Below are 13,074 nucleotides of genomic sequence, written 5' to 3'. Positions count from 1 at the left end.
CAAGCTGCTATTCGTGCTCCCACCTGTAGAGTGTCTAGGAGTCAAAACAAAAAATCTTCTGGAAAGTCCTTCTCCTGATATTTAACAGCAAGCTAACCAGCTAAAGCACGTAGTACCGATAACGTTAGCAAAGTTGTTTCTAAGTGATATTTGAAACAACTATAATAGTTACAAAGTCATTTCGTTCGATACATTTCATTATGGAGATCTCTGAAAAGTTCCGCTGTTTGTGCAACTTGTTTTGGTCCGTTTTCGTGGCATAGCTGGAAAGCTAACGCTGGTTAGTAACATCAGTTAGCTTAGCATTGGTCTCCCCAGCAAAAAAAGCCCAGCCTCTTCCGAGCCTTGTTGGACGGCAGAAGTCTGTAACTGTACTCGCTGGTAAAGGGCCTCATCTACATTTCAGCTGCATGTTGTTATTTAACAAAAAAGTAACTCATGTTTTCTGTTAAACCGTTTGCAACTTTAAATTCTTATCGTCTGATAGCTAATTACCAGATCTAATAACACTTAGCTGCCAGAATGGTGGCTTGATTCTCTCCAAAAGTTTTAAATTGTAAATTACATTAAAATGTGCCATTTTAGTTAACTTACTAGGGGCATCCATCTTATCACTTGTAAAATGTCACGTTTTGTTCTGAAAGCGCTTGAAATACTTCTCTTCTTTTCCACAGGTTTTTCTGACAGCAACACCCTCAAAATGTCTATCCTAGGATTAAAGAAGAAGCAGCCAAAGACTTTCAAAGTCAAAGTTATCACCATGGATGCTGAAATGGAGTTCAGCTGTGAGGTATGGATTTATTTAGTCAATCTTTGAACCTGAAAGGATGCTTTATCTATCTCTGTATGGATGTGTGTATCATTTCCATGTCCAGGTTAATGTAGTAAAACCATATATATATATATATATATATATATATATATATATATATATATATATATATATATATATATATATATAGTGTGTATGCATTTTCATGTATAACTATTTATTGGCTCACATGAAATTAGCCATCTCAGATTCATGGACAAGGCCACTGAAGAATGGCCTTAAACATCCTTGCACATTAAATAATATTAGTTTAGCATAAGTCATGGTGTACTGACTTTTCGGATGCCTTTTGTCAGCTTTGAAGTTCTAGCACCTGTGCACCACACTTAGAAAAAAGGAGGAAAGAGCTGAGCATGTTTCTCCATATATATATATATATATATATATATATATATATATATATATATATATATATATATATATTCATTCATTGTTGCCATCTAAGAGGCATACCAACTGAAAGATGTCATACAACTCTTGGAAAAACATCAGTCAGGGTTTCCCCCAGGAAATGTTGAGCAGACGTAGTAAGCTGCCCAGATCCTGACGCATCTCGTCTTCTGATCAATTTAGGTAGTAGATGACAGTCTAAACACTTGTTAAATATATGGCATTGTGCCTCTGCTTTTTCCCTGAATATTAATGTTTATCTCATTAAAGTGTATTAATTTTTTATGATGTTAGTGAAGATGGTCTTCAGAAGAAAGAAACCCTGTCAGTAAAGCAGTCACATCAAGATTTTACCATAAAGTTTAAAGTAATATTCTATTCTATTCAAAGAAAGCACAAGTTATTAGTAAATAGTTTAATAGTTACTGGATATGGGTACAGGAGCTGCAAACCAACACATTTGCTTTCAGCATCTTAACTCACTGCAGTCTGTATCACTCACTGTTTTTCTCAGGTGAAGTGGAAAGGTAAAGACTTATTTGATCTGGTGTGTCGCACTGTTGGTTTGAGGGAGACCTGGTTCTTTGGACTCAGGTACACGGTAAAGGACACCTACGCCTGGCTGAAACCAGAGAAAAGGGTGAGTGAAGGAGTGAACCTGTGAAGGTCAAACTAGCTAGCGAGCATTCAAAAACAACACTTGAACAATATATACACACACTGATCATGACATGACATTCAGGCTTTTGTGTGAGTGTGGTCTAATAAACACATTATTGTGCACTTTTATTAAACTATTGTTTATTTGTACACCAAGGTCTTGGACCAGGAGGTTCCCAAGGACTCTCCCATAACATTTCATTTCCTGGCTAAATTCTTCCCAGAAAAAGTAGAAGAAGAGCTGGTCCAAGAAATAACTCAGCACCTCTTCTTCTTACAGGTAATCTAGACGATAACATTTCTTGTAAAATAACCTTTGGCCTGATCTTTTTTGTACAAACAATTCTGGAGATTTTGGTGGCGGTTTTATTTTTACATGTAGGTAGAATTCATCTCTGCATTTTAGAAAACTGAATGAAAACCGTTTACTTGGTTCAGCTCATGTTCATACATGTCTTTAAACTCTTGTGTAGGTGAAAAAACAGATATTAGATGAAGAGATATTCTGTTCCCCTGAAGCGTCTGTTCTGTTGGCATCATATGCTGTCCAAGCCAAGGTAAGAAAGCTATGCAAGGTTAATGGCCCCTTATTGTCATTTGCTGCACCTGCAGTATGCTTGTCCTGCCTGCATCTCAAAACAGTTTGTCCATTTAAAAGTCTACCTGAAATTCACAGTTAGTGCTTTATGCAAATACACTTCAAAATAAAATGTTTTGATCAGCTTTATAAAAGAAGCTCTCTGTGTATCTATGGACACAATAGCACAGATTCATGAGACCAAAAATACATTTCTCCTGTTTGGGTGCTGATTTTTGTCCTCAAAAGAAGATACAGGGCAACTTTTTTACAGAGCAGATCTACTGTATATCATGGTGTAAACAATCTGTATATTATATTTGGTTAGACTTATACATATATATGCTTTAAGCTTTTCTAATGTGCCACATTAACGTCCACCTTCCTTCCTTTCTTTTCTCATTTTACACCCTCTCACTCGTCTCACCCTCAATCGCAATCACAGTATGGGGACTATGACCCAAACTTTCACAAGCCGGGCTTCTTGGCACAAGATGAGCTTTTGCCAAAAAGAGTAAGTATACAGTACCATGTGCATATTTGACTATCTACAAAAGCAGGTTATAACAGTTTGTTCACTTGGAGCAATTGTCTGTTTGGTGTACTTTATTTTTTATAGCAGTTAGCTAATGTTTGTGTGCTTGTGTGTATATAATGTTTTTCCTGTGACCCTGTGTCTTTATCCCAGGTTTTGATGCAATACCAAATGACAGCTGACATGTGGGAGGAGAAGATCACAGCTTGGTACGCAGAGCACAGAGGCATCGCCAGGTAGGACTGACCCAGGAGCGCTTCTGAAATCCAGCATGTAAAGAGAAATTAACACATTTACAAAAGGTGTAGTCCTAGATTCTGTAATTGAAGTGTGATAAATGTATCACGGTTTGATATGCCCTCTCTTCCTTATTTTTACGCCGTCCATACAGGGATGAGGCTGAGATGGAATACCTAAAAATTGCTCAGGACCTTGAGATGTATGGTGTCAGCTACTTTGCCATTACTGTGAGTGTAAATCGCTGTGCATTGATGTCAATTTAGGTACATTTTGCATGGTATTTCAAAAATACAACCTTAAACATTGTCATGTTGGTTTACATTTCTATTTTACACATCACATTGACAGCAAAATAAGAGGGACACAGACCTGTTACTTGGAGTGGATGCTCAGGGTCTTCACATCTACAGCCCCAACAGCAAACTCAACCCTAACAAGTCGTTTCCTTGGAGCGGCATCCGCAACATCTCTTACAGCGAAAAGGAGGTAAATACTGATGTGACTTCCATTATTTGTCATGCAAACACATACAGCTGTTTGTGAAACCCTCAACCTTTCAGTATGGGATTTTCCCTCTAGCCAGTTAGCTGCACTGTTGTAAAGGCATCAAAGCTGTGCTGTCTGTCGAAACAATGCTAAAACATAGTGTCAGTAGTGCAGAAGAACTGAACTTTGTAACTTTCCCACGTTGCAGTTCACAATCAAACCCCTGGATAAGAAGAAAGATGTTTTCAAGTTCTACTCATCTCAACTGCGTGTCAACAAACTGGTTGGTTTACCTCTTTGTCCACGTAAATGTTCAACTATAACAAAGTTATATGAGAGTTATATGAAGTAAGATATTGCTGTTTTGTATCGCCTGTGTCTCTAGATCCTGCAGTTGTGCATCGGTAACCATGATCTATTCATGAGGAGGAGGAAGGTGGACTCTATTGAAGTGCAGCAGATGAAGGCTCAAGCTAAAGAGGAGAAGGCCCGCAAGAAGGTCAGCACTCTCTCAGCTCCACTGGAGCAATGAGAGTAACCGATAGGATGTTCACTGTGTATACATATGGAAACTAGAGTCATAATTATTTGATGATGGTTGATTGCCTTAACTTTAATTGGGTTCTTGGCCACGATCTAGATGGAGCGTCAAATCCTGGCACGGGAAAAACAGATGAGGGAGGAAGCAGAACGAGCAAAAGAAGAGATGGAACGAAGACTTTTTCAGCTACAGGACGAGGCACGACTGGCCAATGAGGCACTGGTGAGAGCTTCATCCTTGATGTTGAAGAATAACTCGATGAGCCCCAGTTGTCGTTACATTAATATATGGATTTATTACAAACAAATCTGTTAACAGAGAAGCAATGTGGCAGCATGTACACATAGGCACAGCCAACACAGTACTTCACTTGCGCGAAAATACAACTCTTATAGTGAAAAAGAAGCAGGTACACTTAAACATACGGCCTTAGTGTCATGCTAAGCCCTAAACTCTTCCACAATTTATCTTATACTAGTTTGTAAAAATGTTTTTTAAATGTTACAATGCATTTTCTCTAGCTGCGATCTGAGGAGACAGCGGACCTGCTGGCAGAGAAGGCCCAGATTGCTGAGGAGGAGGCCAAGCTGTTGGCCCACAAGGCTGCAGAAGCTGAGCAGGACAGACAGAGATTAGAGGTCACTGCCATGAAGACCAAGGAGGAGAAAAGGCTGATGGAGCAGAAGATGAGGGAGGCAGAGCAGCTGGCTGTCAAACTGGTGGAGCAGTCCGAGAGGAGGTCTGGAGTCATCTTGACTAGTGTCACATTTGTTTTAGTTCATTTTGACTTCACTTATAGCTTTTCTATATGCATTATATGTATCTTATTTTTCTTGTTAAAATGGTGGCTTTGAGTTTCTCTTGATCTCTCCTGATTTCTCCACAAATCAAGTGACAGCATCCAACAACTTCACATTGACTAAGTGAAATACTATTGATGACAGTATTGTAAATGTTTCCCTTAAAGTGGCAGGGGTCAACCATGATCAGCCAGGAGAACATGTGGTTGTACCTTAAATGAGTACTTCACCGATTTATCATTGTACTCCTGTAACATTGTCAGACTCTCGATGGACAGTTTAAAAAAAAAAAAGATTGAAATCTATGCAGCAGAACCAGAGATATCGTCTTTATTTATTCCACACATTCTTACTTTCTTGTTAAAACCTGGCACCTACGTTACCCACAATGCAACTCGCCCGCCAACAATTTGGTCAGAGTTTCTTTTATGCTACTAGTGACTAATGTAGCCTTGAGCTGCTAGCTTTAAGCAGAGATGAGGAGTGGGCTAAAGAGTCTTCAGCCCCACCTGACGCTGACTCAGGTGATCACTTTCATCAGACTTAACGCAGCTCCCTCTGGAGCCACAAAAGGCTTTTGTGTTCCCCTTTTTATATGCTTATTTCTGGAGGTAGTATCCCCTTGAACAAAGTAGTAGTGGGACACTCTGTTTCAGCTCCAATTCACAATATTCCTAGAAGAATTAAAAGTAAATAAAAATCTAGCTGTTCAGTAAAAAAGCCATCAGTATTCTTTCCAGAATAAGTGAAAAACATACAGAGTATTCTGCTTATAATACTCCCAAGTATTTACTGTATATTAATAACACTACTACTGTCATTCATCAGCCTTGAACTAACCAAATCTCTGGTTCCAGGTTGAAGGAGGCAGATCACCTGAAACAGGACCTGACTGAGGCAAAGGACGCTGAGCGGAGAGCCAAACAAAAGCTGCTGGAGATCACCAAAACAACATACCCTGTACAGTGATGATAACACTGCTGCTTGTGTGCTCTTTGTGATGCCTTTTGTTATTTCTTTTTGTGGATGAATGCAGCTTCTTATTGAATAGAAAGTTCGGCCAGAGAAATACAACACTAAACAAGAAAATAAAAGCAGGAAAGCTACGTGCACTGCCACCAACTGTTTTTAAGTGTTTTATTTTAGGGTGAATTTAGTTGGATAGCAATAGCTTGCTGTTGCTGCTTAAATAAGAGCTGGCAAAAAGTAGTGATATTACTAAAAATGTGACTTGCTGATAATGTGCATTAAGTTAAGCTTCATATCGCTTTCAGTTTTTGCAGTTGTGTTTCAACAGATAGTAATGTAGTAGTGTAACATGTGCTTTACATTCATGAGTGTAACTACTTGCTTGACATCTGTGTGCCTGTCTTCCAGCTCATAGCAGCCTACTCTACTCCCCCTGCTCTCCCTGCTCCTCCTGAAGCAGCCGACTTTGCCTATGAATCGGCATCTACGCGCCTCGACTTCAAGGACTCAGACATGAAAAGGCTGTCTATGGAGATCGAGAGAGAGAGGTGAGTTTAAATCCCAACGATACTTTAGAAAGACAGTTTGGCTCTGCTTGTTTATGATATCTTGACATGCATTAATGCAGGCTGGAGTACATGGAGAAGAGTAAACACCTGCAGGACCAGCTGAAGGAGCTCAAGACAGAGATCGAGTCTCTGAAGCTGGAGGAGCAGCAGCAGCAGGCTGGCCTCTACAACCTTCGCGGTGAAGCGAGGGGATACGTCCAGGAGCCTGTCTACATACCTCACAGCAACGTACGTATGATCACTTCACGTGATCTTCTTGTTAGTACTAATATTATTAGTGTTTCACTGATGATTGGCTACCTGTCAGAATGTCTAATAGAGTGAATAAAACACATATATACTATTAAGTGTTTCCCTCTGATCTGTCTACCATTTCATAATAATGAGCTTGTGTGTAGACCACAGCCAACTGACTGCACTGACTGCATGGCAGCACTCACTGGACTTCCTATTCACATTACCCAAAACATAATGGGAGCTGTAGTGCCAAACATATTCCTCCTAAATTGAAATTGGAAAATATCCATAATAGTAGGATTTCTTTTCATTTTACACTATCAGTACATTTTATGACAGTACTAAGATTTTGAATATCCTATCATAATGGTTCTTGTATACCTGAAGTACAAATATTCTCCTCTATACTTTAACATACAGATATTTGCTTTGTGTTGAAAACATTTTAACACATAACATAAAGGCTCAAAACCCAAGCAATTTCAAATTTTTCACAACAAATGTCTTAGGACATATATAGAACCACTTGCATACCAAATGATGGGAGTTTAAAGGTTTCCTGTTTTAAATATTCTGTTGTAGGGTGAAAAACATTTTAAGATGTGGAGCATATGAAACACAGTAGTTATGGAAGATATTAATTGCCTTAGTAGGGATATTTACATAACTGCGCAAATACTACTTGCCTTCGTGTTTCTAATCACACCATGAATGCACTTTTCTTTACACTGATTTCGGCTGCCTTTGCTTCTCTCTCAAACTGCTCATACTTGTCTTGTTTTGCAGCGAAACTCTGCGTACATGTCTCAGATGGCCTTCTTTGAAGAAGTGTGATCCTAGTCCTGTAAGATGAGGAAGGAGGGCACCAGCTGTTGTGACTGTGCTTTCTCAAAATGTTTGGTTAATTTTTTACCTGGCTGAAACTAACAGACACATACATACACCATGACAATGTGCTTTGGAAACTATCCTCAACAACAAACAGCCACTAGTTTGGCTGCCTGCACAGGCTGTCATGCTAGGTTGTACCACCTGCTCCACTACAGCACCTTCCACATTTCTGTCATATACAGTATAATGAACACAATAACGTGTGCCATGTATCTAACACTGATCCAGGATATGGTGCTGAAGATGTATGAGTTTTTATTTGCTGATGTTTTTTTTGTGGTTTTAAGGGATACTTAGTTGTAAGATGGTCAGATATGGAAGCATGCCGTTAATGACAAGTTATACATTCATGTCTTACCAACATTTTAGGACAGGGATTAAGTTAAAACTTGTTACAAACCGGCTTTGGGCAAAGTTCCTGCATCAGATGCAATTGGGTAAATGATCTTTTTCAGGCTATTGTGAAAAGTTATAAATATCCTTAAGATTTTGCAAATATGGACGTTTTTGGTCATTTTCTTTCAAACCAGCAAAGTGTCTCTCAAACTTGGCTTTTGAAAATAGTACATCAAAGAAACCCAAATGCCCGAATTTGTGATTATACATTTACCAAGCTATTGTTGAATGTAGCTCAGAACTAAAAACACACTAAAGATAACTCTTGATCATTGATACGTAATGTGAAAATTAACGTTGTGATCTTGCTCATAAAAGTCATTTATAAAAGTAGTAACTGCAGCTGACAGAAAAGTCTAAATATGACGAGCAGATGGGTGCAGGGACAGTGTCTAGATGTGACACTCCATAAAAATGTAAAATGCAGTGTTTGATCTTTGTTTTGGTCTTTCATTTGTATGTGCTTGCTGTTTCTGTTACTTGGTTCATGAGCTGCCTTTACTGATAACAGCACACAGGTGCCTTTATTGTTTCTAGTGCCTCATCATGGTAGTTAATAGAAATGTAGTGTACAGTTACAAGCTTGAGCTCATTGAGCGCCATTTCAAGTTTCCTGTCTTGTTTTCAAGTTTTTTTTGTACAGTAGACTGTTTATGTACCTTGAACTTTTATCATTGTGCTCATGTGTCTTAGCATTAGGGTTACTTTATGTTTGGGGTTGATGTCACACCCTGACTGATTCACAGAATAGCAGATTGATGGATTTACTGTTTTCTGTTTTTTGTCCTCAGCTCATGTACTTCTCAGGGTTAGTGTTGGCGACAATCACTGCATGTAGAATCTCATTTGCGCCCCCCCCCCCGAGATATACAGTATGGTATCGATTAATTTTTACCTTTTTGAACAAACTCATTTAACTTGCAGTCCAATAGTAATTCACATGGTAAAGATTTTTTCCAGCAGTGGTTGCACTGCATTTCACTAATATAGAGGTGGGAAACCTGAGTGAACATTTATTCTACTACACTCCTCATTACATACTCAAAAAGGGAGAGGCTGGATGCCAAATGTACAGCCGGAGATTCTGCATGGTTGTTTATTTGGACCGGCCTATTAGACTGACTTCATTATAGACTGAACTGTGACAAATGATTGGTTCATTATTGCCCTCGTGATTGGCTTCTAAATGAGTAAGGCTAACCTTGGTCTTGTGTAAATGGTATTGTGTCAAATGTGGAAATGTTCTTTTTTCATCAACACATTGCTGAAGTGCTTCAGTTTGCATCTTTAATCTTATTTATTTGTGCTGTAAATCCTTAAATAACATCACCATGCACATTTTCTTGAGGTCTATCATTGTCGGGGACTTTATTCTAACTTAATGTTTGTTTTATTTTTCTATAAATTCATGTCCCGTGTTAGAAAATAATTTTACATCTGAAACAATCTTGTACCTTAGGGGATTCATTTTGCTTTGAAGACAAAAAAAATCACAAGCACAACAAAGTTTTGTCAATGATTTGTAACCTCAAGTTTTGTGTATATCATTTCATTACAGCAGTGATCATACAATAGTGTTTGCTCTGTTTTGCCTGATGTTTGTGCAAATATTAGGAGTTGTCTCATAGATAATTACAGAATCATTCTTGGCTTCTTAATGTGTCAGTAAAATGCTTAACTCCAGAGCGAACACTCCCATCGAGGTCACACAATCCTCTAAATATGTTATTTTAATCAAAGAACATTCTTTATTTGTATTCTTTCTTTTGTAATACAAATATTTACAGATGATCTGATGTCTGATCAGTTGATGGTGGCTAGGAGTTTTGCAGAATAACTACATCCTGTCCAGCAATATTGGTAAATTGTACAAGGATGAATTGTGCAAAATTTCATGTGAGTCAGACTCGTTACCACTGAGGTATGGTCATGTTGCTGTAGTGCAGTCTATAGGTGAAAAGCCACAAATTTTTTCAGAATGACTCAGATGTGTTTTGAAAAGACCTACTATCATTTAGGACTGAAAACTTAAATTTAATGGAGGTAACAAGTGTACACTTCAGTCCATCAGAGTGTCACAAATCAAGCAAATTCATTTGTGACTTAAATTACATGACATTGATATTTATACTATTTAGTGGAGATCAAATGTAGCCAATTAACACAGCATCCAGCATTGTGTTTGTCTGTGTGTGTGTATTAATAAACGCAGCTGTGACTGCATAAGAGGGTATCATAGTAAAAGTGTTCCACCAGCCTGTAGCAGCTTGTATTTTCTCACCAGCACAGAGATCATATTGAATAATCTGAGTCCTTGAATCAAACTGTCAAACAAAAACACTTGTTGGTGTTCCCATTCGTTCAGCCAGCTGAAGTTTGGAGACTATATAAGACAGACCAACTCTACCACTGTACCTTTGTGAAGACGTGTAACTGGACAATGAGGGTTGCTGGTTTGCTGTTGTTGCTGCTCGGTCTGTGTGGGTCAGGGGCTCAGGGGGAGGGTGGAGGCCTCGGTGAGGTGGGTGAGATCAGCCAGTTTCAGAAGACAGCTGCAAGAGATGCAGTTGAGGAATCGACCGAGCAAACCACAAAGCAAACCACCCCTGACATCTGGGTGGAGGTGAGGGCACTGAGAGACATGGTGGTGGAGCTTAAGGTGGAGCTGAGAAACATGGAGGCCAGAGTGAAAAATAGCGAGAACCAGGTGAATGAACTGAAAGCTGAGCTGATGGTCACCAAGGTGCACGTGCAGCTGCTGCAGAGAGAGAACTCTGGTACAGACTAGCTACTTTTCCTGTTGAGTGTTGATAATGTTGTCCTTTGAGAGTTTGACTGAAGTGTGTCAGTGCACTGATGCACTTATTGTGAGCTCCAGAATAAATCTTTATTGTATGGATAGAATAATTTCGCCACCTTTAATAAAAAATACATCAGAGCTTGTTGTGTTATTTAAACTGTTTTAGAAATGAATTTAAACATTCACAAACAAAAATCCAACATCTTCTGTTTTTCAGTCCAAGCCACAGAACTGGTATCTTTGGGAACTAGACTGACTGCCACCGAGAGCAAAACAAGTGACCTAGAAAAGAAGAATGCAGGTATTTCACTGACAAACATGATGGTTTAATTAGTTTCATGGTTTGTTAATTTCTATGCTTTTATTTTAACGTGTTAAAGGTTTCATATACACATCGTTGCATGTAATATTAATTTCAGTCCATTTAAAAAATTCATCCTGAAGGGAACATGAATATGCGTACCAAATTTCAAGTAAATCCATCCAACAGTTGTTGAGACAGTTTACTCAAAACCTCAAATGTCAACCTCATGGTGGTGCCAGAGAAAAAGTCAGGGGATCACCAAAGTCAGTAGGATTCATCCTCTGGAGAACATGAATGTCTGAACAAAAATTCATGAAAATCCATCCAGTGATGAGATATTTCAGTCTGGACAAGTAAAGTAACTCTGGCACAACTTTACCTACTAGCAACAAGTAGCAAGGTGCATGGACAAGGGAAAAAAAGTCTTAACTGGTCAAAAACTCCAGCAACACTCACAGTATTAAGAACAACTTTATTGTCAGACTGATGTGTTTTGGCCCTCTGGCCTCTGTTTCCACAACCTTCCACTAAAATTAAATAAAAAGTTTTATTTGTCAAAACTTAACCAAACCTGCCACACAAGGGGCAGGTGAGAAATGACTTATGTGAATCATTTTTAAACGCTCATATTAGTTGTTTTGGACGGCACAGACAAAGGACCATGTTTTGTCATTTAGGCACGAGGACTCGCTGGAAATTGAGAGTTAAATATTGTTTGATTTTTTTTTAGTAGTTTCTAGTAAATTTTTGAATTTTGGGTCAACAGATAAGATGAGGGTCAACATACGTGTGTCAAATGTATATAATGTATTGTGCATTTTAACAGTTTGCTGTTTTGATGGCTGCTCTGCTCTGTAATTCACTCTGCATCAACTCCAGACTTGCAGACCAGACTGAGTAGCAGTGAGAGTGAACTTCTCGTCAGCAAGTCCAGGATTGACCAGCTGGAGAGAGGAAATGCAGGTGATGATTGTATCTACTTATCCACAACACACACACACACACACACACACATTACTTATTTTGTCCAGGTTAAGTTTAATGACATAAATGTAGTTTTTTTGTGTTAACAGAGAAACCAAAGGTGGCCTTTTACACAGCTCTGACTAATGCAGGAACTGTAGGACCACACAACACAGACATCACACTGAAATACAGCAAGGTCTTCACCAACATTGGCAACGGTTACAATCCAGCTACAGGTAATATACTGCAGGTCACATGAGCATGTGTGGTCATGTAAATCTACATAAATCCATTGTTACTGTTTTTCATTTTCTACTCTTACTCTGTAGGTTTCTTCACAGCACCAGTCAAAGGGGTCTACTCTTTCCAGTTCACTATGTGTGGTCACCACACAGGTCTTGTGGGTATATATGTGTACAAGAACAACCAAAGGATTATGTATAATGCGGAGTGGAAGGAAGATGGGGGTCTTAAGCATATCACTAACTCTCTTGTCTTGGAGCTGATAGCAGGAGATGAAATTCATCTGGTTCTCCCATCAGGTTATACTCTCTATGATGATGTAAATAAACACAGCATCTTCAGTGGCTTCCTTCTCTTCCCACTGTAAGGATGTTGTTTAGGCTGCTGTGTGACTGATTAGTCACAAACCCTGTTGTTATTGGCTACACTGGGATTCTTTAGAAAATCCTGATATATCTCAGCACCGCTGCCTCCAAGACAAATGTCTGTACATTTACTGCATGTATCAAATAATGTGATTCTGAATCTGACCTCCCTTTAGTGTCATCACATGAAAACAACATTCAAATAAATCGAAGATGCATTGAAGTGTTTGGATTCTGTTTATGATTGAGTGTAGTTCTTCATATAGAAACTTT

The 13,074-nt window shown here is 38.8% G+C and overlaps 2 protein-coding genes across 3 annotated transcripts; both read left to right on the top strand.

Annotated features, from left to right (window-relative positions):
• The first annotated feature begins 45 nt into the window (after positions 1-45).
• Positions 46-9,697, top strand: nf2b (neurofibromin 2b (merlin)). 2 transcript variants are annotated; one of them, XM_044222283.1, is made up of 17 exons: positions 46-280; positions 675-790; positions 1,737-1,862; positions 2,040-2,162; positions 2,356-2,439; positions 2,905-2,973; positions 3,148-3,230; positions 3,386-3,461; positions 3,583-3,720; positions 3,929-4,003; positions 4,106-4,219; positions 4,361-4,483; positions 4,783-5,000; positions 5,919-6,021; positions 6,439-6,578; positions 6,659-6,827; positions 7,623-9,697. In XM_044222283.1, the coding sequence occupies exons 2-17, from the start codon at positions 701-703 to the stop codon at positions 7,668-7,670; spliced, it is 1,779 nt and encodes a 592-aa protein (XP_044078218.1). In that variant the 5' UTR covers positions 46-280; positions 675-700; the 3' UTR covers positions 7,671-9,697. The 2 variants fall into 2 exon arrangements, with proteins under 2 accessions (XP_044078218.1, XP_044078217.1); XM_044222282.1 differs by having other exon boundaries at positions 47-381.
• A 390-nt stretch (positions 9,698-10,087) lies between these two features.
• On the top strand, positions 10,088-13,024 carry LOC122888199 (cerebellin-2-like). Its single transcript, XM_044222289.1, has 5 exons — positions 10,088-10,900; positions 11,141-11,224; positions 12,107-12,190; positions 12,301-12,429; positions 12,523-13,024. The coding sequence occupies exons 1-5, from the start codon at positions 10,564-10,566 to the stop codon at positions 12,801-12,803; spliced, it is 915 nt and encodes a 304-aa protein (XP_044078224.1). The 5' UTR covers positions 10,088-10,563; the 3' UTR covers positions 12,804-13,024.
• Positions 13,025-13,074: the final 50 nt, after the last annotated feature.

This window comes from Siniperca chuatsi, linkage group LG14, assembly GCF_020085105.1.
Source record: "Siniperca chuatsi isolate FFG_IHB_CAS linkage group LG14, ASM2008510v1, whole genome shotgun sequence".
NCBI lineage: Eukaryota > Metazoa > Chordata > Actinopteri > Centrarchiformes > Sinipercidae > Siniperca > Siniperca chuatsi.
The sequence above is the reverse complement of the archived record's forward strand: the minus strand, read 5'-3'. Positions and strand labels throughout refer to the sequence as shown.